The sequence below is a fragment of the Notechis scutatus genome, chromosome 3 (genome assembly GCF_049901735.1).
Source record: "Notechis scutatus isolate UNSWTSFEM ecotype Mainland chromosome 3, rNotScu1.2, whole genome shotgun sequence".
In the NCBI taxonomy this organism is placed as follows: domain Eukaryota; kingdom Metazoa; phylum Chordata; class Lepidosauria; order Squamata; family Elapidae; genus Notechis; species Notechis scutatus.
In genome coordinates this window covers 8,150,841-8,172,315 of record NC_142011.1, presented here as the reverse complement: position 1 = coordinate 8,172,315, position 21,475 = coordinate 8,150,841, and the positions used below count along the sequence as shown (strand labels likewise).

The 21,475-nt window shown below is 45.5% G+C and overlaps 1 protein-coding gene across 6 annotated transcripts in view; it reads right to left on the bottom strand.

The window, feature by feature from the left end:
• KCNQ2 (potassium voltage-gated channel subfamily Q member 2) overlaps positions 1-2,698 on the bottom strand; it is a 126,591-nt gene extending 123,893 nt beyond the window's left edge. For 2 of the 6 annotated variants that reach the window (XM_026688461.2, XM_087959164.1), the window contains exon 1: positions 2,134-2,696. In XM_026688461.2, the coding sequence (XP_026544246.1) occupies positions 2,134-2,447 (314 nt within the window). In that variant the 5' untranslated portion in view covers positions 2,448-2,696. Of the gene's footprint in view, positions 1-2,133 lie in introns of all 6 variants that reach the window. The other 4 variants (XM_026688462.2, XM_026688463.2, XM_026688460.2 and 1 more) reach the window with 3 other exon arrangements.
• Between the last annotated feature and the right edge of the window lie 18,777 nt (positions 2,699-21,475).

The window sequence follows — 21,475 nt, the reverse complement described above, 5'->3', positions numbered from 1 at the left end:
GCTCTAAAGGATAATTCTCAGAGTTATTACATGTTAGAGGAGTGAAACTTTTTTTTTTTTTTGGCTCATCCCCCTCCGCCTTGTTTCTTTATATCTCCCGGTTTCTCGCTTCCCCTCAACTACGGAGCAAGAAATAATCAAGGGATTGTGCAAACGTGCATCCTTCGGGAGCAAGCAAGATTTCCTAGAACCAGGCTTGAAATGATGGCTCCGCTCTCTGAAGTTTGAACATGTAGCTAACTGCCGAATGGCCCTTCTACCTGCACAGGGAGGGGGGGGAGGAGAAGAAAAGTGGGGGATACCAACTGCAAAAGGGAGCATTTCTCTGTTGGCTGCTAAAGCAGGGGTCTCCAACCTTGGCAACTTTAAGCCTGGAGGACTTCAACTCCCAGAACTCCCCAGCCAGCTTTGCTGGCTGGGGAGTTCTGGGAGTTGAAGTCCTCCAGGCTTAAAGTTGCCAAGGTTGAAGACCCCTGTGCTAAAGCACACTCCTAAGGGGAGGAAGAGGCTGGAAGAGGGTGAATGCGGAAGAGAGGGATGGGGGAAGCAAGAACAGCAGAGCAGAAGAAGAGGTGGAGCAGGATGAGGGATGTTTGTAAGAACGGGAAGTCCCCCAGGGACACCTCTTGGTAGATGGAGGAAGATAAGGAGGCCAGGATGGATGGGGAAAAGAGGAGAAAAACTGGAAGTCGAAGCAGAAACAAACCATTGATGGAGCTCTGCAAAAGGAGGGGGAGGGAGGGAGGGAGGGAGGGAGGGAGGGAGGGAGGGAGGAAGGAAGGAAGGAAGGAAGGAAGGAAGGAAGGGAGGAAGGAAAAGAGAAAAATAGGATGGAGGGAGGAGGGAGGGAGGATAGGAAGGATGGAAGGAAGGAAAGAAGGAAAAGAGAAAAATGGGATGGAGGGAGGAGAGGGAGGGAGGATAGGAAGGAAGGAAGGAAGGAAGGAAGGAAGGAAGGAAGGAAGGAAGGAAAAGAGAAAAATAGGATGGTGGGAGGAGAGGGAGGGAGGATAGGAAGGAAGGAAGGATGGAAGGAAGAAAAGAAGGAAAAGAGAAAAATGGGATGGAGGGAGGAGAGGGAGGGAGGATAGGAAGGAAGGAAGGAAGGAAGGAAGGAAGGAAGGAAGGAAGGAAGGAAGGAAAAGAGAAAAATGGGATGGTGGGAGGAGAGGGAGGGAGGATAGGAAGGAAGGAAGGAAGGAAGGAAGGAAGGAAGGAAGGAAGGAAGGAAGGAAGGAAGGAAGGAAGGAAGGAAAATGAAATGTATAGGTTCTCCTGCTTGAGTAAGAGAGCTCATTCATTCTATTCTAAAAGAGAAAGATGGGATGCAGGGAGGAGAGGAGACAGAGATGGGAAGAAGGAGAGGGAGGGAGGATGGGAGGGTAAAAGTGGGGAAGGAAGGAGGGAGGGAGGGAGGATGGAAGAGGGAAAGAAAGGAGGGAGGAGGGAGGGAGGGACCGAGGGAGGGAGGAGAGAAAGGAGGGAGGATGCAAAGAAAGATGAAAGGGAGGAAAGAAGGATGGAAAAGAGGACGGGAGTGGGGAAAGAAGGAGGGAGGATGTGGGGAAGTGGGGAAGGAAAGGAGGAGGAGGAGGGAGGGAGGGAGGGAGGAGAGAGAAAGGAGGGAGGATGCAAAGGAAGATGAAAGGGAGGAAAGAAGGGAGGATGGAAAAGAGGACGGGAGTGGGGAAGGAAGGAGGGAGGATGTGGGGAAGTGGGGAAGGAAAGGAGGAGGGGGAGGGAGGAGAGAAAGGAGGGAGGATGCAAAGGAAGATGAAAGGGAGGAAAGAAGGGAGAATGGAAAAGAGGATGGAAGTGGGGAAGGAAGGAGGGAGGATGTGGGGAAGGAAAGGGGAGGGAGCGAGGGAGGGAGGAGAGAAAGGAGGGAGGATGCAAAGGAAGATGAAAGGAAGGAAAGAAGGAGGGAAGTGGGGAAGGAAGGAAGGGATTTCCTGGGAAAGAAACAGAAATCTCCCCAAAAGGAAGCGGCCGCAGCGGCGAAAGCGGCGCGGACGGAGAGCGACCCCCGCGCGGGGAGGCTGCGGGTGGGCCGTCCAGGGCTGGGCCGGGGCCGGTGCGACGGAGCCGGGCGCGCCGCAGCCTCCCCACCCCCCCTCCGCTCCCTTTACTCACACGTAAGCGTGGTAGATGAACGCCCAGCCGCGGGGCCTTTCCAGCACGTTGTAGAGGAAATTCTGGAGCTTGCGGTAGAAAGCGTTCCTCTTGGGCGGCTTCCCGCTGACGGCCGAGCGGGGCTTGCTGAGGATGGAGCCGCGTTTGCCGCCGCCGCCGCCGTCCCCGCCGCCGCCGCCGCCCTCGGAGCCGGCGATCAGCAGGGCCCCGTCGCGGGAGGACTCGGGGGCGCCGGGGTCCAGCCCCACGAAGCCCACCTTCTTCTCGCCCGAGGTGCCCGGATACACGCCCCCGTTGCGCGACTTCTGCACCATCCTGCGGCGGCGGCGGCGGCGGCGGCAGCGCGCGGGCCGGTGCCGGGCTCAGAGCGGCCGCGAGCCGGGCAGCCGCGCCGGGCAGAGAGCGAGCTGCCCGGGACCCGAGCGGGGAGGCAGCAGCGGCATGGCAGCAGCACAGCCCAGCCGGGCACTGCGGCGACCGCTGGGTGGCTTTGGCCAAAAGCAACAGCAGCAGCAGCAGCAGCAGCAGCGCGGAGGAGGCAAATCTGTCCGGCCTCCTCGCCGCTTGCTTTGCGCAGCTCCTCCCGGGAGCCCCCCCGCCGTTTAACCCTTCCCGCGCCGCTCGCTGAAGGTGTGGCGGAGGGGGGGGCGGGAGAGGGAAACGACGCCTGATCGGAGGTGGGGCTAAGAGATCATCAGAGTTGGAAGGGACCTTGTAGGTCATCTAGTCCAACCCTCCCCCCCAAAAATGGGAGACCCTACACCATTTCTGACAAATGCCAATCTAATCTCTTCCTGAAAGTCTCAAGTGGCTGCAGGGGACCGACACCCCACCTCTACCCCCCACACCCACTCCCGGGCACACGCTACTAATTGGCAAAGATTTGGAGTGTGTGTGTGGGAGGGTGGGATTGTTGGGTTTTTTGTGGCGCTTTTTTTTGGGGGCGCTTGATTCGGCGTCTCTGGACATGTGCAGAGCGCCCGACTTTGGCACGAGAAGAAAAGAAGCACGTCCTCCTCCTCCGCGGAGGCCGAGATCTAGTCTTCTGCATCTTTGGGGCGGCAGTTGGGATCCGATATCATGGCAAAATCGATTTGCGCAGGATTGCAGAATTGCGATTAAAATCGTGGGAGAGAGAGAGAGAGAGAGAGAGAGATGGATTGGATGGATAGGTGGATGTATAATGGAGAGAAAGGAGGGAGGCAGAGAGGGAGGGAGAGAGGAAGAAAAGAAGAAGAATGGAGGAGGAGGAGGAGGAGGAAGAAGAAGAAGAAGAAGAAGAAGAAGAAGAAGAAGAAGAAGAAGAAGAAGAAGAAGAAGGAGGAGGAGGAGGAGGGGGGAGGAGGGGGAGGGGGAGGAGGAAGAGGAAGGAGGAGGAGACGAGGAGGAAGGGGGAGGAGGAGAGAAAGAGATGGAAGAATGCATAGATGAATGGATTGGTAAATGGATGGATGAACGGTAGATAGATAGATAGATAGATAGATAGATAGATAGATAGATAGATAGATAGATAGATAGATAGATAGATAGATAGATAGATAGATAGATAGATAGATAGATAGATAGATATGGAAGGATACCTAGATGGGTGAATTGGTAAACGGGTGGATCGATGGGTGGATGGATGATGGATGACAGACTGACAGTCAGATACAGGGCAATTATTGATCTTGGACCTTGTTTTGTTTTGTTTTACGGAAAAAGCCTAAACCTGGTTCATGTAAATCCCACTTTGGATTTGGCGTGTGTGGCGAGCGAGCCCCACTTTTGTAGTTAAGGGGAGGGGGCCGGGAAGGGCGTCTCATGCGACACGTGAATCCAAACCGAGGGTTAATCCGGTAACTAGGTGACGCGCGATTCTCCCCAAAGCGAAGGTGCGGTTGGGTTGCAGATGGTCTGCCAATGGGAAGCTTTCAACGGAATGAAAGGAGGGTGGGTGGGTGGCAGAATCAGGATCCCCATGAATCAGGCGGAGGAGGAGGGCTAACAAGAGACGCTCACAACCACACGTGCGTCGCGGAAGCAGGAGGTGGTGGTGGCTGGTTGGCTCCGGAGAGAATTTGCCAACTGGCAGAAATTTGGGCGGGGAGGGGGGTGTCTGGCTTGATTGAGGGTTTCCCAAACCTGGTTTCCAGGTGGGCGGACTTCAACTCCCAGAAATCCAACAGCCGGCAGGCCCTCTGCGGAGAATTCTGGGAGTGGAAGTCCACCTACCTGGAAATGCCCGAAGCTGGGGAAACGGTGGCCAATGGAAACCCAGCCAAGCAATTACGCTTAAAACATTTCCTGCCTCGGATATGGAAAAGCGAGATGAAGGAGAGGTTTCAAGAGGAAGGCTTGGGGAAGTCGTAGTCCTCGTGGTTCCTATATTAGAATAATTTTAGGGCAAGACTTGGGTTAGTTTTGTAGGACTGGCAAATTCATGCACCCCAGTGCCTAAATGGGTCGGCGTATCTATCGTCTTTTTGTCTATCCAGAGACAGGTAGGTAGACAATGGTAGGTAGACAGAGATAGAGACAAGGATGGGTGGACAGATAGAACAGACACAGTAGGATAGATGATGTAGAATAGAATAGAATTCTTTATTGGCCAAATGTGATTGGACACACAAGGGAATTTGTCTTGGTGCAAATGCTCTCAGTGTTCATAAAAGAAAAGAGACATTCGTCAAGAATCATAAGGTCCAACACTTAATAATCGTCATAGGGTACAATAAGCAATCAAAACATACTAGGAAACGGTCAATATAAATCGTAAGGATACAAGCGACAAAGTTACAGTCATACAGTCACAAGTGGGAGGGGATGGGTGATAAGCAGTGATGAGAAGATTAATAGTAATAGTAGTGCAGACTTTGTAAATAGTTGGACAGTGTTGAGGGAATTATTTGTTTAGCAGAGTGATGACATTCTGGGGAAAAACTGTCCTTGTGTCTAGTTGTTCAGGTGTACAGTGTTCTATAGCGTCGTTTTGAGGGTAGGAATTGAAACAGTTTATGTCCAGGATGTGAGGGGTCTGTAGATATTTTCACAGCCCTTTTTTTGACTCGTGCAGTATACAGGTCCTCCGTGGAAGGCAGGTTGGTAGTAATTGTTTTTTCTGCAGTCCGAATTACTCTCTGAAGTCTGTGTCTGTCCTGTTGGGTTGCAGAACCAAACCGGACAGTGATAGAGGTGCAGATGACAGATTCAATAATTCCTCTGTGGAACTGTATCAGCAGCTCCTTGGGCATTTTGAGCTTTTCGCAGAAAGACCATTCTTTGTTGTGCTTTTTAATGAAATTTTTGATGTTAGGTGTCCATTTTAGGGCTTGTGATATGATAGAACCTAGAAATTTGAAGGTCTCTACTGTTGATACTGTGTTGATATAGATAGATGGACAAGCAAAAAAGGTAAATGGAAAACGGAAAAGAAAGAATAAAGAAAGAAGTAGCTTTCAATCTTCTGTACCATAGTTATATACATACAATTATAATAAACTTATCTCTTTCTCTATGGCAAGGGTCTTCAAACTTGGCAAGTTTATGACTTGTGGAGAGGAATTCTGGGAGTTGAAGTCCACAAGTCTTAAAGCTGACAAGTTTGAAGACCCCTGCTCTATGGTTACAACATAAATCTTTTCTTTCTACAATTTAGTCTGATCATCAAAAATATAAATCGTAAGTTCATTTTTGGTGGGGTGATTCATGCAAAATGTCTACAAAGTTTTGCCAGTCAGCAATAAATGGAGATATTGTTGGCGCCTGAAGACTCTGAAAGAGCAAGAAATCATTTTTTATGTTTTCATCCTTATCTTGAGATTTTTCCCTCATTGCATATGTGGATTCTCTTCATTGTCTTGATTTAAACCCAAGCCAGTGGGTTTAAATCTATTATTATCCATTCAGGATCATCCTGAAAAATTGCTTCCTCTGTAGCTTTGAGAAATATTTGATTTCATATATGACTTTATTATTCGTATATAAATAACATTTTTTAAAAGAGATCATTTCTAGTTTTTATGTATCACATCCCAGGAGCATCAAATGGTATTCTAAAAGCTCAGTTATCAATTTTAGTTCCAAAACTGTCAGTGTTTGAATTTAGATTTGAAACTTCCACATAAACGCTGATATGCAAGCTGCAAGTTTTTCCTAATTTAACTGCTATTGAATTTTTTTATTTTATTTCGGATTTGTTTATCTTGCCTTTATTATTTTCATGAGTAACTCAAGCAATAACTGAAGCAATGAACCTACCTAATGCTCCTTCCTCCTCCTCTATTCCCCAAAACACCAATCTTGGTGAGGTGGGTTGGCCTGAGAGTGAGTGACTGGCCCAAAGTCCTCTAGTCGGCTTTCACGGACCTAAGGATCAATAGTCATATAGATTCAATCCCAAAACACCTGGAGCACCACTGGAACACCGTCAGCATTGACGAAATCCCCATCAGTCAATTGCAAAAGGCAGCATGACTTGGAACAGCTGACATCCTGCAACTATATCTTTTAACATCCCCCCAAGCAACATCTGAATAAAAATGCCAAGTCCAGTTTAAACATCTGGCTGGTTGTGGCACCAACCACAATAACGGTGTTACCTAGTTGGGTCTTGAAACATCCACAAACAAACCACCCAGCTCAGAAAGAATCAGAATTAGAATAGAGCTGGAAGGGGCCTTGGAGGTCTTCTAGTCCAACCCCCCCCTCCACCACCCCCCTCCCGCTCAAGCAGGAGACCCTACACCATTTCAGAAAGATGGCTGTCCAGTCTCTTCTTAAAAACTTCCAGTGATGAAGCACCCACAACTTCTGAAGGCAACCTCTGTTCCATGGGTGGATTGTTCTCACTGTCAGAAAGCTTCTCCTCAATTCCATGTTGCTTCTCTCGTTGATTAATTTCCATCCATTGTTTCTTGTTCTGCCCTTCCGGTGCTTTGGAAAATAAATTGACCCAAGGACCCCACAGTTCATCCCTGAACTGTAGATATTCTCTTCTCTTGAGGCCCAGAGGTTGTTCTCTGTGATTGTCTGGTGTGGGAGAGGGTTAGAAAAAAAAAACCCCACTTTGAACACAGCAGAAGAGAAATGCAGATTGAAGCAATGCTTAGCAATGCCCCAGACAGAGCGCTGGGAATTGCTAGGAAGTACAAGGCGCCATGAAACCTTCTCGGTTGCCAAATGGGCAAGTGAAAACAACCTCTCTCTTCCCACTTGGAGTGGCTTTGGCCAGCTAGGAAGGTGCAGAGTGAAACAGCAATTTATGCCTTTAGAACTGGAATTCATTGCCACGTGTTCTCTTCCTCAGTCAGAGCTGTAGGAACAAGATTAAAAGGAAGAAACGCTTTTAACTTTTTTCCTAATTAAAACACACACAACAGAGAGAGACTTGGGTGGTTTCAGCAGATGTGGCACCCAGATTTTCTGTTTTAACTCGTTTTAAAGCCAGAAGGAATATAGGCAGGTTGTCCTCGGCTTACGACCGCAGTTGGAACCAGAATTTTCTTTGCTATAAGCAAGGCAGTTGCTTTGAGTCACACCCAATGTTATGACCTTTTTTGTGTGTGCTAATTTTTAAGCAAATTGCTGCAGTCTTTAAGTGAATCACATGATTATTAAGTGAATCCGGCTTCCCACATTGACTTTGCTTGTTGGAAGACGGCTGGGATGGTCACAAAATGACAATCACGTGATCCCAGGATGCCGGCAATTGTCATAAATGCCAAGCAACCAAATTTGAATCCTCTGATTGTGGGGATGCTGCATTGGCCATAAGTGTGAGGATCGATCATAAGTCACTTTGTTCACGCTATTATTGAACTTTGAAGGGTCAATAAATGGGTGCTGTAAATTGAGGACCGCCTATGTATGGATGCTGAGTTTAGGCGTACTAGCGCATGGAGTTTAAGCAGGAAGTGCGAGTGGATAAGTTGATTTGAAATAGAAATGAAATCTCAGAGAAAAATTGCATTGTATTATTTATTTAGCGTAGGGCATTTCCTACATGGATTCAGAGGTGGTGTTCAGCAGGTTCTGACCAGTTCTGGAGAACCGGTAGCGGAAATTTTGAGTAGTTTGAAATCCCACCTCTGACTGGCCCTGCCCCACTCTATTGTCTGCCTCCCATTGAGTCCCAGCTGATCAGTTGAGTCTTCTTTGGTTGCCCTGCACAGGAGAACGGAGCTGGAAAGCAGGTTAGTGGGGTGCGGTGGGGTATGGAGATTTTGCAGTATCCTTCCTCTGCCACGCCCACCAAGCCACACCCACAGAACTGGTAGTAAAAAAAATTGAATTCCACCACTGCATGGATTATTAGAAATATAAATCACATTGTAAGGAAATAGCCTGTGTTTTGAGCACAACCAAAATAAAAGCAAAACTCTATGGTACTTTCTGATTATTGCTTTGGTGCTCTGGGTTTTGCTTCCTCATTAAATCCTGGTGATCTTTATTCACCTGGAGTGCTCCTAGAACTCCCCCCCTTTCTTTTTCCTTCCCCAGAGTTATGCTGCTAATTTTCCAGAAATATTCAAAGAATAAACCGCTTAAGTGCTTAAACTTAAGGAAAGAGGCTGAGACCTTGGAAAGGGTGCAGCGAAGAGCATAAAAGATGACCAGGGCTGGAGGCTAAATTGTATGATGAACAGCTAAAGCAGAGGTCTGCAAACTTGGCAACTTTAAGACTTGTGGATTCAACTCCCAGAATTGTTCAGCCAGCTGGTTGAGGAATTCTGGGAGTTGAAGTCCATGAGTCTTAAAGTTGCCACATTTGGAGACCCCTGAGCTAAAGGAACTAGTGATCAATAAAAGATAATATTTGTAGCTCAGGGTTGAAACGAGGGGTCCATGGTGCTCTCTGAGCTTGGTTGTTTTCTTGCAAACATTTCATTACCAAACTAGGTAACGTCATCTGTGCTAGGAAGGAGTGGGATTTACTCTTGATTTATATTCTAGTGGCTTGTCTTGTCAGCGTTAGTGGGAGTAGTCTTACGAGGTTCTTTGGTTGGACTATTTATTGTTAGAAGTTTGGCAGGTCCTTGATTGAGGTATTGTTTACTTCTTGGTTGTTGCTCTGATATTAATCTTGGAGTTATTCTATGCTAATCAATCAAGAAGTAAACAAAACCCCAGTCAAGGAACTGCCAAACATGCTAACAGTAAACAGCCCAACCAAAGAACCTCTGAGACCACACCCGCCAACACTGAGAGGGCAAGCCTCTAGAACAGTGATCCCCAACCTTTTTGATGCCGCGGCCCGGTACCGGCATCAGCTGGGCGCCGCCATCTTTTTTTGATGAAAAAGTGCTTCCGGTGACCTCACCGGAAGCACGTTTTCATCAAAAAAAGATGGCGGCGCCAACGCTTCCGGTGAGCTTTTCCGGGTAGAAATGACTTTCTACCCAGAAAAGCTCACGAGCGATGCCGCCATCTTTTTGATGAAAACGTGCTTCCGGTGAGCTTTCTACCCGAAAAGCTCACCGGAAGCACTTTTTCATGAAAAAAAGATGGCGGCGCCCAGCAAGCCAGCGGCCCGGTAAGAGTTGTTCCGCGGACCGGTACTGGTCCGCGGACCGGTGGTTGGGGACCCCTGCTCTAGAATATCAATTGAGAGCAAATCACGCTTCCTACTAGCACTGATGATGTTACCTAGTTTGGTAATGAAACGCCTGCAAGAAAACAACCTGTTTATGCAGTTGGACTAGAAGAAAATTCCTCCCTGGCTACTTAGACTCAAAATTTGTAGAGTTGTAATTGCAGGAATGTTCCAATCTCAGATGGCAAACCTCAGATAAAGAATGTTTCCAAGCAAATACAACTCAAGCAAACAAAGTCACTAATCTATGGATAAAGGAGGATTAGGGAGGGGAAGTAAACATATGTTAGACTTTAACTAGAGATAATTAATTGTATTGATTACTGTACTAAACAGCAACGAAAGTTAAGCAGTAACCAAAGTTAACCAGTGATGGAGGATAACTAAAAATGTATATAAATACAAGACTATACTCCAATAAAGATCATCATGATTCAGTTGTTCATGATCAAACAACTCGACTGCCTCGTCATTACAACAAAAATTAAGACTGAGACAGAGTTTGGCCTCTGGCCCTCTCACCCACCTTGGCAAGGAGGATTAAACCTGTCGGTTTTTAATTCCTCCATAGACCTCTACACTACAGAACCCTCTCACTTGGGGCAACTCTAGGATAAGAAAATCTAAGGTTATCTAAAATAATCTTATGAAGGCAGGGAATATAACAGGTACTGTTTAGAGCAGGAATCTCTCTGTCCAGGGCCCATTAATCATAGAGGTTTTCCACCTGGCTCTATAATTATAAACATTATGGCTATCCAATCTCAGGGGAATATTCTTTTGCATTCCTTTGCAGATAGTAGCTATTAAATGTTCTGTCTTTTTTTTTTAGCCCTTTTTCAGCTCAGAGGTGGGTATTCAGCAGGTTCTGATCATTTCTGGAGAACCAGTAGCAGAAATTTTGAGTAGTTTGGAGAACCGGCCAATACCACCTCTGACTGGCCCTGCCCCCATCTATTCTATTTATTTATTTTATTTGGTTTGTCAATAAGACAAAGAAGAAGGAGGAGGAGGAGGAGGAGGAGGAGGAGGAGGAGGAGGAGGAGGAGGAGGAGGAGGTATTCTCTGCCTCCCATTGAGTCCCAGCTGATCGGCTGGGTCTTCTTTGGTTGCCCTGCACAGGAGAACAGAGCTGGAAAGCAGGTTAGTGGGGTGGGGAGGGAATGGGGATTTTGCAGTATCCTTCCCCTGCCATGCCCACCAAACCATGCCACACCCACCAAGCCACACCCACCAAGCCACGCCTACAGAACTGGTAGAAAAAAAAAATTTTGAATCCCACCACTGCTTCGGCTGATTGTGGGTCTGTCTATATACAGATAGCCCTTGATTTAAAACCATTGGTTTAGTAACATTCAAAGTTATAACAGCACTAATAAAAGTGACTCATGACCATTGTTCTTGTTTGCTATTCTTTGGGGGGGGGGGAAATGCACTTTTTGCCTGAAAAAAATATTTAGGCTACCAATGAAATTATCTTTGCTACTGTACATGTAGTTCTTGGCTTCCAACTGTTCTTTTAGTGACTGAACAGTTGCATAATTACAATGGCACTGAAAAACGTGACGTAGAATCGTTTTTCACATAACCATTGCAGCATCTCCGTGGTCATGTGATCAAAATTCAGGCACTTGACAACTGGCTCGTATTTATGATGGTTGCAGTGTCCCAGGGCCACATGATTCCCCTTTGGTGACTAAGCAAGTTCCATGGGGAAGCCAGATTCACTTAACGACCAGGTTATTACAGTGCAGAAGTGGGGAATGATGGCCCTTGTATGACTTGTGGACTTCAACTCCCAGAATTCCTTCTCTTCGCTTGGCAGAAGAAGGCCTCTTGGCTAAAAATCACTGCTCTTCAAGAAGATGTGGTTTTTTTTTTGTTTCTTCACCTTGTCAATATTATCTGCTTGCCCAAGTAAAAGGATAACGGAGGATCAAATTGTTCCAACTCAGCATGGCTGCAAATAGCTTCTGTGCCTTGAGGTCCAGAGGAATATTTTAAAGTTCCTGCCAATCAGAAGCAGCCCAGAAATGAAACATATGTTCTACTGAGATAGATAGATAGATAGATAGATAGATAGATAGATAGATAGATAGATAGATAGATAGATAGATAGATAGATAGATAGATAGAATGAATGAATGAATGAATGAATGAATGAATGAATGAATGAATGAATGAATTCTTTATTGGCCAAATGTGATTAGACACACAAGGAATTTGTCTTGGTGCAAATGCCCTCAGTGTACATAAAAGAAAAGATACATTCATCAAGAGTCAAGAATCATCAGGTACAACACTTAAAATAGTCATAGGGTACAATAAGAATAGAATTAGAATTAGGAAGAATAGAACAGAACAGAACAGAACAGAATTCTTTATTGGCCAAGTGTGATTGGACACACAAGGAATTTGTCTTGGTGCAAATGCTTTCAGTGTACATAAAAGAAAAGATACATTCGTCAAGAGTCAGGAATCATCAGGTACAACACTTAATGATAGTCGTAGGGTACAAAAGAATAGAATGGAATGGAATAGAATAGAATAAAATTAGAATAGAATAGAATATGGAATGGAATGGAATGGAATGGAATGGAATAGAATAGAATAGAATAGAATAGAATAGAATAGAATAGAATAGAATAGAATAGAATAGAATAGAATAGAATAGAATAGAATAGAATAGAATAGAATTCTTTATTGGCCAGGTGTGATTGGACACACAAGGAATTTGTCTTGGTGCAAATGCTCTCAGTGTACATAAAAGAAAAGATACATTCGTCAAGAGTCAAAATCATCAGGTACAACGCTTAATGATAGTCATAGGGTATAATAAGCAATCAAATCATATAAGGAAACAGTCAATAAAAATTGTTAGGATACAAGTGACAAAGGTACAGTCATACAGTCACAAGTGGGAGAAGATGGGTGATAGGAATCATGAAAAGATTAATAGTAATAGTAATGCAGACTTAGTAAATAGTTTGACAGTGTTGAGGGAATTATTTGTTTAGCAGAGTGATGGCATTCAGGAAAAAACTGTCATGTCTAGGTAACCTTGTTTCAGTTCAGAAAACGGTTTGGTGAATTGGAACATGATTTGGGGGTTAGGCCACAATGCACCTTTCCAATTCTATGTGGACTGAACTGTAGATATCTACCCAGGTATGTTCATTAGAAAAGCAGGCATTCTTATATGGCAATTGGGTGCATTAAATGGAATAGACATGTGGAAGGTTAAAACCCTCCCCTCTCCTAGAAAAAGGAAATATTTTAGGAAATATTAAAAGGGCAGAATATTTCCCCTAAAAGAGAAGTAGAAACTCAGAGAGGCAGAAACTCACCCCTCCTCACACACACCTTTGCTAGTGGACTATTAAGGCCTGGGCCAGTCTATTCTACATAACAAAGATCTACCTCCTTCAGGCAGAGCCATTGAATCTCCCTTCATTGCACCACCCAGCAAGATTAAAACAAACTTAGCACACAAACAACCTACAAGGCTAGCTATGACCTCTGACAGCAACCAATCAGGATACTCTTCCTATGACCCAGGAAGTTCAAAGCCAGAGAGGGTATAAAACCCAGGGACTCTCAGCACTGCGTTCCCTTTTTTCTTCGCCCAAGATCTCCAAGCCATGGGATCCTGTTCATCAATAAGCCTTCTTTACAAGCAACTTCCATGAACCCAGCGTCTTTTCCCCCCACTTGGAACTGAACCTAGAAGGATATTTTTTCCAACAGACGTTCGGCATCAAAACATATGAAGAACGGTTGCAGGAACTGGGCTTGGCTAGTCTAGTGAAGAAAAGGACCAGGGGAGACAGGATAACAGTCTTCCAATATTTGAGGGGCTGCCACAGAGAGGAAGGGGTCAAGCTCTTTTCCAAAGCACCTGTAGGCCAGACAAGGAATAATGGATGGAAACTGAACAAGGAGAGATTCAACCTGGAAATGAGGAGAAACGTTCTGACAGTGAGAACAATCAACCCATGGAACAGAAGCTGCCTTCAGTAGTTGTGGGAGCTTCATCACTGGAGGCTTTCAAGAAGAGACTGGACTGCCCTCTGTCAGCAATGGTGTAGGGTCTCCCGCTTGGGCAGGGGGTTGGACTAGGTGACCTACAAGGTCCCTTCCAAGTCTGGTTATCTGTTATCTGAGTTGGGTTTGGCTCGTCTAGAGAAAAGAAGGAGTGGGGGGACGATAGCAGTCTTCCGGTATTGGATGGGCTGCGACAAAGAAGAGAGGCTCTAAGTTATTCTCCAAAGCAGCAGGATAGAGACTAATTGGGGAGAGGAGCAACCTGGAATTGAGGAGAAACTTCCGAACAGTGAAGACAATTAACCGGTGGAACGGCTTCCTTCCAAAAGTTGTGAATAGTCGTCCCCACATCGGAAATTTTTAAGGAGAGACTGGACAACCATTTGTCTGAAATGGTATAAGATCTCCTGCTTGAGCAGGGGGCTAGACTAGAAGACCTCCAGGGTTCCCTCCAGCTGTGTTCAAATTCACTGTGCAGAATTCACCAGACTTGGGGCAGTAAAATTCCCTTTCATAACCACAAGATGGAGCCATTGAGTTACAATCAACAACTAGAAAGCACCGAAAGTCTCTCTCTCTCCCTCCCCTCCCTCCCCTCCTCTCTCTCCCCCTCCCTCCCTCCCTCCCTCCCCTCCTCTCTCTTTTTTCAACTGCCGGTCCTCCCTCCCTCTCTCTCTCCCTCCCCTCTCCCTCCCTCTCTCTCTCTCCCTCCCCTTTCCCTCCCTCTCTCTCCCCCCTCCCTCCCTCCCCTCCTCTCTTTCCCCGCTCTCTCTCCTCCCTCTCCCTTCCTCTCTCTCTCCCTCCCTCTCTCTCTCCGTCCTTCTCCTGCTCTCTCTCCCCCTCCCTCCCTCTCTCTCCCCTCTCCCTTCCTCCCTCCCTCCCCTCCTCTCTTTTTTCAACTGCTGTTCCTCCCTCCCTCTCTCTCTCCCTCCCCTCTCTCTCCGTCCTTCTCCCGCTCTCTCTCCCCCTCCTTCCCTCCCTCCCTCCCTCTCCTTCCCCCATTCTCTCTCCTCCCTCTCCCTTCCTCTTTCTCTCCCTCCCCTCTCTCTCCTTCCTTCCCTCCCTCCCTCCCTCACCTCCTCTCTCTCCCTCTCTCTCCATTCCTCCCTCCCTCTCTCTCTCCCTCCTTCCCCAGCTCTCTCTCCCTCTCCTTCCCTCCCTCCCTCCCCTCCTCTCCCCTCTCTCCATTCTTCCCTCCCTCCCTCTCTCTCTCTCTCTGTCTCACACACACACACACTAAATTAACCGATTTTGGGAGTCAGTGCGATGCATTAAGCTGCACATCAACCTCATGTGCAGAGTGAACACAACACACAGATGCAAAAGAAGGCAAGATTCCCATGATTGAAGAACCATGAAATTCCCACGGTGGAGGAATGGATGGTGGAAAACATCAGAATTTGCAGAAATGGCCAAATTGGTCAGAGAAAAGAAACAACAAAACTTGTTGTTGCAGTGATCCCGGGGTCATGCAATCCCCTTTTGTGTCTTTCTTCCAATGAGCGAAGTCAATGGGGAAGATTCACTTAACACAGATTGGCTTAACGACCGTGTTGCCAGCTTAGCAACAGCCGCGATTCACTTAACAACAGTGGCAAGAAAGGTCATAAAATAGGGGCAAAGCTCCCTTAACAACTGTCTTGCTTAGCAACAGAAATTTTGTTGTGGTCCTACGTTGAGGACTATTCGTATGCTCAAATTTATTTATTTTTTTATATAAAGTTTTTATTTTTTATAACAAACATACAAACGAAACATAAAAAACGTAAAACCATCTTTCAATTATATACATACAGTGTGTCAGTTGGTTACAATCTTTTGTGCTATCCTTTTTTTTACCATTGTATAAATTCTCACCTTATCAATCTAACATGTGCTTATGTAATATCAATTATTAATCATTCATTTGACTAAACTATTTTCCACCATTCTATACGAGATATTCTAAATTTCATTATAATTTAATCTTATACATTCATCCAATGGTTATGTATTTTATATTGTATTCTATATCAATCTATTAACTTTTTATTGTAAAGCTTCCTAATCTATTTCTTTACCATGTCTTTTTATCTAACCATTGATAAAATAAATCCCATATCATATAAAATTATTTGTCTTCTTGTTCTCTGATTTCAAATGTCAATTTGCTCATTTCAGCACAGTCCATGATTTTCTTAATAATTTCTTCCTGCATAGGTATTTTTTCATTTTTCCAATTCTTAGCAAATACAATTCTAGCCGCTGTTAAAACATTTACAATCAAATATTTCAATTCTTTACTGTATATTTCCGGTATAATTCCCAATAAAAATATCTCAGGTTAAACATATCTCAGGTTTAAAGTCTATGTGTTGTTTTATCATTTTTTCCAACCATGTGTGGATTTTACAGTCCAGTATCTTTTTGCATCCGGCCATGCTCAGATTTATGACGGTCGCAGTGACCTTCTACAAGCAGAGTCAATGAGGAAGCCAGATTCACTTAACAACCATGTGACTAACCTAACAACTGCAGTGAGTCACTTAACAACCGTGGCAAGGCAGGTCATAAAAGGGGGTAAAATTCACTTCATGAAATGTCTCACTTAGCAACAGAAGTTTTGGGCCCAACTGTGGTTGTAAGTGGACGACTGCTTGTAACCAGTCATTCCCTTTTAAATGTATGGAGCAGTGATGGTGAACTCATGATGCACGTGTCAAATGTGACACACTACTTGTTTTGGGAGAGGACAATGTTCACCAACAACTATCTTTAAAAGTGCATCCTGTTCTCGCATGCATCTTGGGGGGCTGCAGGGGCCATGTGAGAGTAGAGTAGAGTAGAGTAGAGTAGAGTAGAGTAGAGTAGAGTAGAATAGAATAGAATAGAATAGAATAGAATAGAATAGAATAGAATAGAATAGAATAGAATAGAATAGAATAGAATAACAGAGTTGGAAGGGACCTTGGAGGTCTTCTAGTCCAATCCCCTGCTTAGACAGGAAACCCTGTAACATTTCAGACAAATGGTTGTCCAATCTCTTCTTAAAACCTTCCAGTGATGGAGCACCCACAACTTCTGGAGACAAGTCATTTCCACTGATTAATTGTTCTGTCAGGAAATTTCTCCTTAGTTCTAAGTTGCTTCTCTCCTTGATCAGTTTCCACCCATTGCTTCTGTTCCTGCCCTCTTGTGCTTTGGAGAATAGCTTGACTCCTTCTTCTTTGTGGCAGCCCCTTAAATATTGGAACACTGCTGTCATGTCACCCTAGTGCAGTGATGGCTAACCTTTTCAGCTTGGTGTGTCGAAAATCGAGAAAAAGTGTAGCCTTCCTCGGGTCATGTGTCACTTCAAGAAATATAAATAATTTGGTTTATGACGGACTGGGTTGGGGTGATCACACAGGGCTGTGAAACTCGTCTCCCTGGTCTCAGGGCTGCAGGTGCAGGATGTGGGGATCGGAAGGCCACCTTACAGGGCTGTGAACCTCATGGATCTCCTTTCCTCCTGTAGCATTCCTGAGGTAATGAAACTGACAAACCTCAGTTTATGGCGGTTAAAACTGGTTCTCTGCTGCAAAGATCTTGCGGCAGCGGTGACACCACGCCTCCACACAACAAGCAGGGAGCAGGGATTGGAGCAGAGCACAGGCAGCCTCTAAATGTGCAGGTTTTCCCCACACCAACAGGCGTGTCAGTCAAAGTGCCTCGGCGTGTCACGAGTGACACGCGTGTCATAGGTTAGCCATCACTGGACTAGACATACCCACTTCCTGCAACTGTTCTTCGTATGTTTTAGCCTCCAGTCTCCTGATCATCTTGGTTGCTCTTCTCTGCACTTTTTCTAGAGTCTCAACATCTTTTTTACATCGTGGCGACCAAAACTGATGTTCCTTCATGTAACCTACGGACCATTTTACTTGTATTTTATTTGTACAATTATATTATGGGAGGATGACATACCAGCAGAAACACGTTAGGCATTTTCTGAATTTTTGAGCTCCCCAAATCCATCATCACTGGTGTAGTGTCTGGAACAGTTCAAGGCACTCCAAAATGCTATTTCCAACCCAGCCAGGTAGTGATTAAGCCTTGAGCCTCTTAACAGGGTGGCATCTCCAACAGTCAGTTCTTCTGGGGTTCCGGCGCGCGCATGTGCGCCGTCCAGTTGGTGTTCGTGTGCGTGGGAGCACCGGAAACTGGAAGAGCAGCTCCTCGGCATGCATGCACCTGCCAGCCAGCTGGTCTTTGCGTATGCATGCGCATTGGGAACCGGAAGATCAGGTGGGCGATGCGCATGTGTGTGCCGGGAAGCTGAGCTTCTGGTTTCTGGCGTGCGTGCGCATACTCCCGTTTTGGCACTTGGTGCTGAAAAGGTTTGCCACCACTGGTATAGGGTCTCCTGCTTGAGCAGGGGGGTGGAGTAGAAGACCTCCAAGGCAGGGGTCTCCAACCTTGGCAACTTTAAGACTTGTGGACTTCAACTCCCAGAGTTCCTCAGCCAGCTTTGCTGGCTGAGGAACTCTGGGAGTTAAAGTCCACAAGTCTTAAAGTTGCCAAGGTTGGAGACCCCTGCTCCAAGGTCCCTTCCAACTCTGTTCTATAACAAAAGTTTAATTATTTTAACTTTGAATGGCACAGAAACTTAAAAAGAGTCAGACAGCAACTTGTGGAAGGTTTCTGATGCCACCTTTCCACTTTTTAGAAAAGACTTGGAAAACTGTTCGAGAGACACTTTTCCCTTTAGGAAGAAGCTTAACTATTTGGATATTCAGACATGCAGGATCCCATCAACGTGTCACACGGAAGATCATCTTCCCTGGCAGATAGTGGAATGCATTCTCAAGTTTCCTACACTCTTTGACCTTCAGAGCGGCCAGAAGGCAGCCTGGACTTAAAGGGCTGAGGACTTGGGTAGTATTTCTAAATTAGGAATTTCAGAATACGGAACAAAAGAGTTGGAAAGGGACCCTGGAAGGTCTTCTAGTCCAACCCCCTGCTCAAGCAGGAGAACTTATACCAGTGGTGGCTAACCGTTTTGGGCTCCTGTGCCAAAAAATGTACGCGCACTGGCATGTGTTGGCGTGCCAATACCCAGAAGGCAATGCACACACACCCCACACCCCTGCGCATGCACACACAATCCCACCACCACCACCCTCCGCTGCCCCCTCCCTTACCTGCACTGCACCTCACAGTTGATTTTTGGCTGGTTTGAGGCCTTTTTCGGCCTTCCAGAGGCTTGAAAAAAAGTCTGCAGGCCGAATAGGCCGATTTCATCACTTCTGGTATTACAGGAAGTCACGAAACGGGCCTATTTGGCCTGCAGAGGCTTTTTTCAAGCCTCTGGGAGGCCGAAAAAAGCCTCAAACCAGCCAAAAAATCAGCTGTGAGGCACGCACATGCGCAATGAGGCATGTTTGCCTGTGGCTTACGTGCCGGCACAAATGGCTTTGCGTGCCACCTGTGGCACATGTGCCATAGGTTCGCCATCACGGCCTTATACCATTCCAGACAAATGGCTGTCCAATCTCTTCTTGAAAACCTCCAGCGATGGAGCATTCAAGATTTCTGGAGAAAAAACATCCCACTTTTTCATAGGTCAGTCCCACGTGTGTCAGGGATAACGGTACTTTTCTGGGTCAAAAAACGGAAGCGATTGTATTGTCTGAACACCCTATTCTGGGTACTCAAAATCAGTCAACGAACACCGAGGGGGTGAGTTTTAGCTCTAGAAAACTCTGGAGTTTATTGGGATGGTTGAAGGCACATCTAGAACAGAGGCCTCCAAACTTGCAACTTTTAACTTGAGGACTTCAACTCCCAGAATTCCACAGCCAGCCATGGGAATTGTGGGAGTTGAAGTCCACAAATCTTAAGAGTTGACAAGTTTGGAGACCCTGGGGAAAAGCTATGTGGTTGTTGTGGGTTGACATTGACCAATAGGGAATCAATCCGCTGAGGATTCAGATGTCTGCAGGGAGAACTTAAAATGCCATGACAACCACCAACAGATGATGGAAGCCCTGCCTCTTTGTACATGCAGTTTTAGCTACCACCTCAGCTTTTTTGACCCGCTTCCCCTGCAGACACTTTGGAAAGGACTATTGGCATGTTTGCATTCTAGCTAGATGTGCAAATCTGAGTGAGCTTAGCCATCAATGTGTTTTTTGTAAGCCAAAATATATCCAACAGCGGCAAATGTAATATTGGGGGGGATATAATAGGGGATAATATAAATTAAGATGAAATCTTGAATGGTCAATGAAATGGTAAAAGGAGAAAATTTGGTAATGGATAATGATGTGATGTTAAAAAGTTATATTTGTGACTATGGATATAATTATATAGTATAGGATAATATCTCTAATGAACTACATATTTTGTTACTCATTTGTATAAGGTAATGGGGAATATTGCTTTAAATTTGATATTATTGGCTGAAAGAAAATGAGATGGTAAAAATATATGTTAACAGTGGTGAATGTAATATTGGAAAGGGGATTCCATAGGAGAGAATATAAACCAAAATGAAATTTTGAATCATCAATGAAATGATATGAATAGATTAAATTGTGAACATGTTGAACATAGGAATATATAATTAAGGAAAATAGAGATTGATTAAAAATAAAGAGACTGATATAAAATAATCTATGAGAATATAAAGAAGAAAACTTGGTAATTGATAATGATGTAATGTTAGAAAGCTGTATTTAATATGGATGACTGATTTAAAATGTAAAACACCTGGAACCACACTGTTCTCTTAAAGATGTATTTAAATAATTAAAAAATAAAAAACTTCTACCAAAAAAATGGGTTTTGTGTAAGCCACCCAGAGTTACTCCAGCAGTGAGATGGATGGCATACAAATTTAGTAAAGAGCTAAATAAAATTATGCAAACCCAGGACTGATATTAACTCCCAATGGAACATTTGTAGCTCAGGGTTGAATTGTGGGGTCCTTGATGTTCTCTGAGCTCGGTGGCTTTTCTACAGGTGTTTCGTTACCAGGCTAGGTAACATCATCAGTGCTAGAAGGGAGTGAGGGAGGGTTGGGAGAGGGAGGAGGAAAACTGTGAGCTCCTTGGTGCTCTCTGAGCTTGGCTATTTTCTAGCATACATTTCATTATCCTATTGGGTAACATCATCAGTACTAGGAATGAGTGAGGGAGTGGAGGAGGAAGAAAACTAGGAGGTCCTTGGTGCACTCTAAGCTTGGCTTTTTTCCTGAAGACATTTCATTACCCAACTAGGTAACATCATCAGTGCTAAAAAGGAATGGTGTTGTGGTGGTAGTGGTGAATTATGGGGCCCTTATTACAAAAGCTTGGTTTTTTTCCTGCAGACGTTTCATTACCCAACTAGGTAACATCTTCAGTGCTAAAAGGGAATGGGGAGGAGGAGGAGGAGGAGGAGGAGGAGGAGGAGGAGGAGGAGGAGGAGGAGGAGGAGGAGGAGGAGGAGGAGGAGGAGGGAGGAGGAGGAGGAGGAGGAGGAGGAGAATTGTGGGGCCCTTAGTACAAAAGCTTGGCTTTTTTCCTGCAGACGTTTCATTATCCAGCTAGGTAACATCATCAGGATTAAATGGGAGTGGGAGTGTCTGCTTACATACAAATGGCTTTCCCTGTCAGTGTGAATGTGTGAGTGTTCTTAGTGCTTCCCTTTTTTTTTAAGGGTGCTTAGGGATATTGTGTGAACGCAACACCCCCCACCAGAGAAAGGACCAGTCACAAAGGA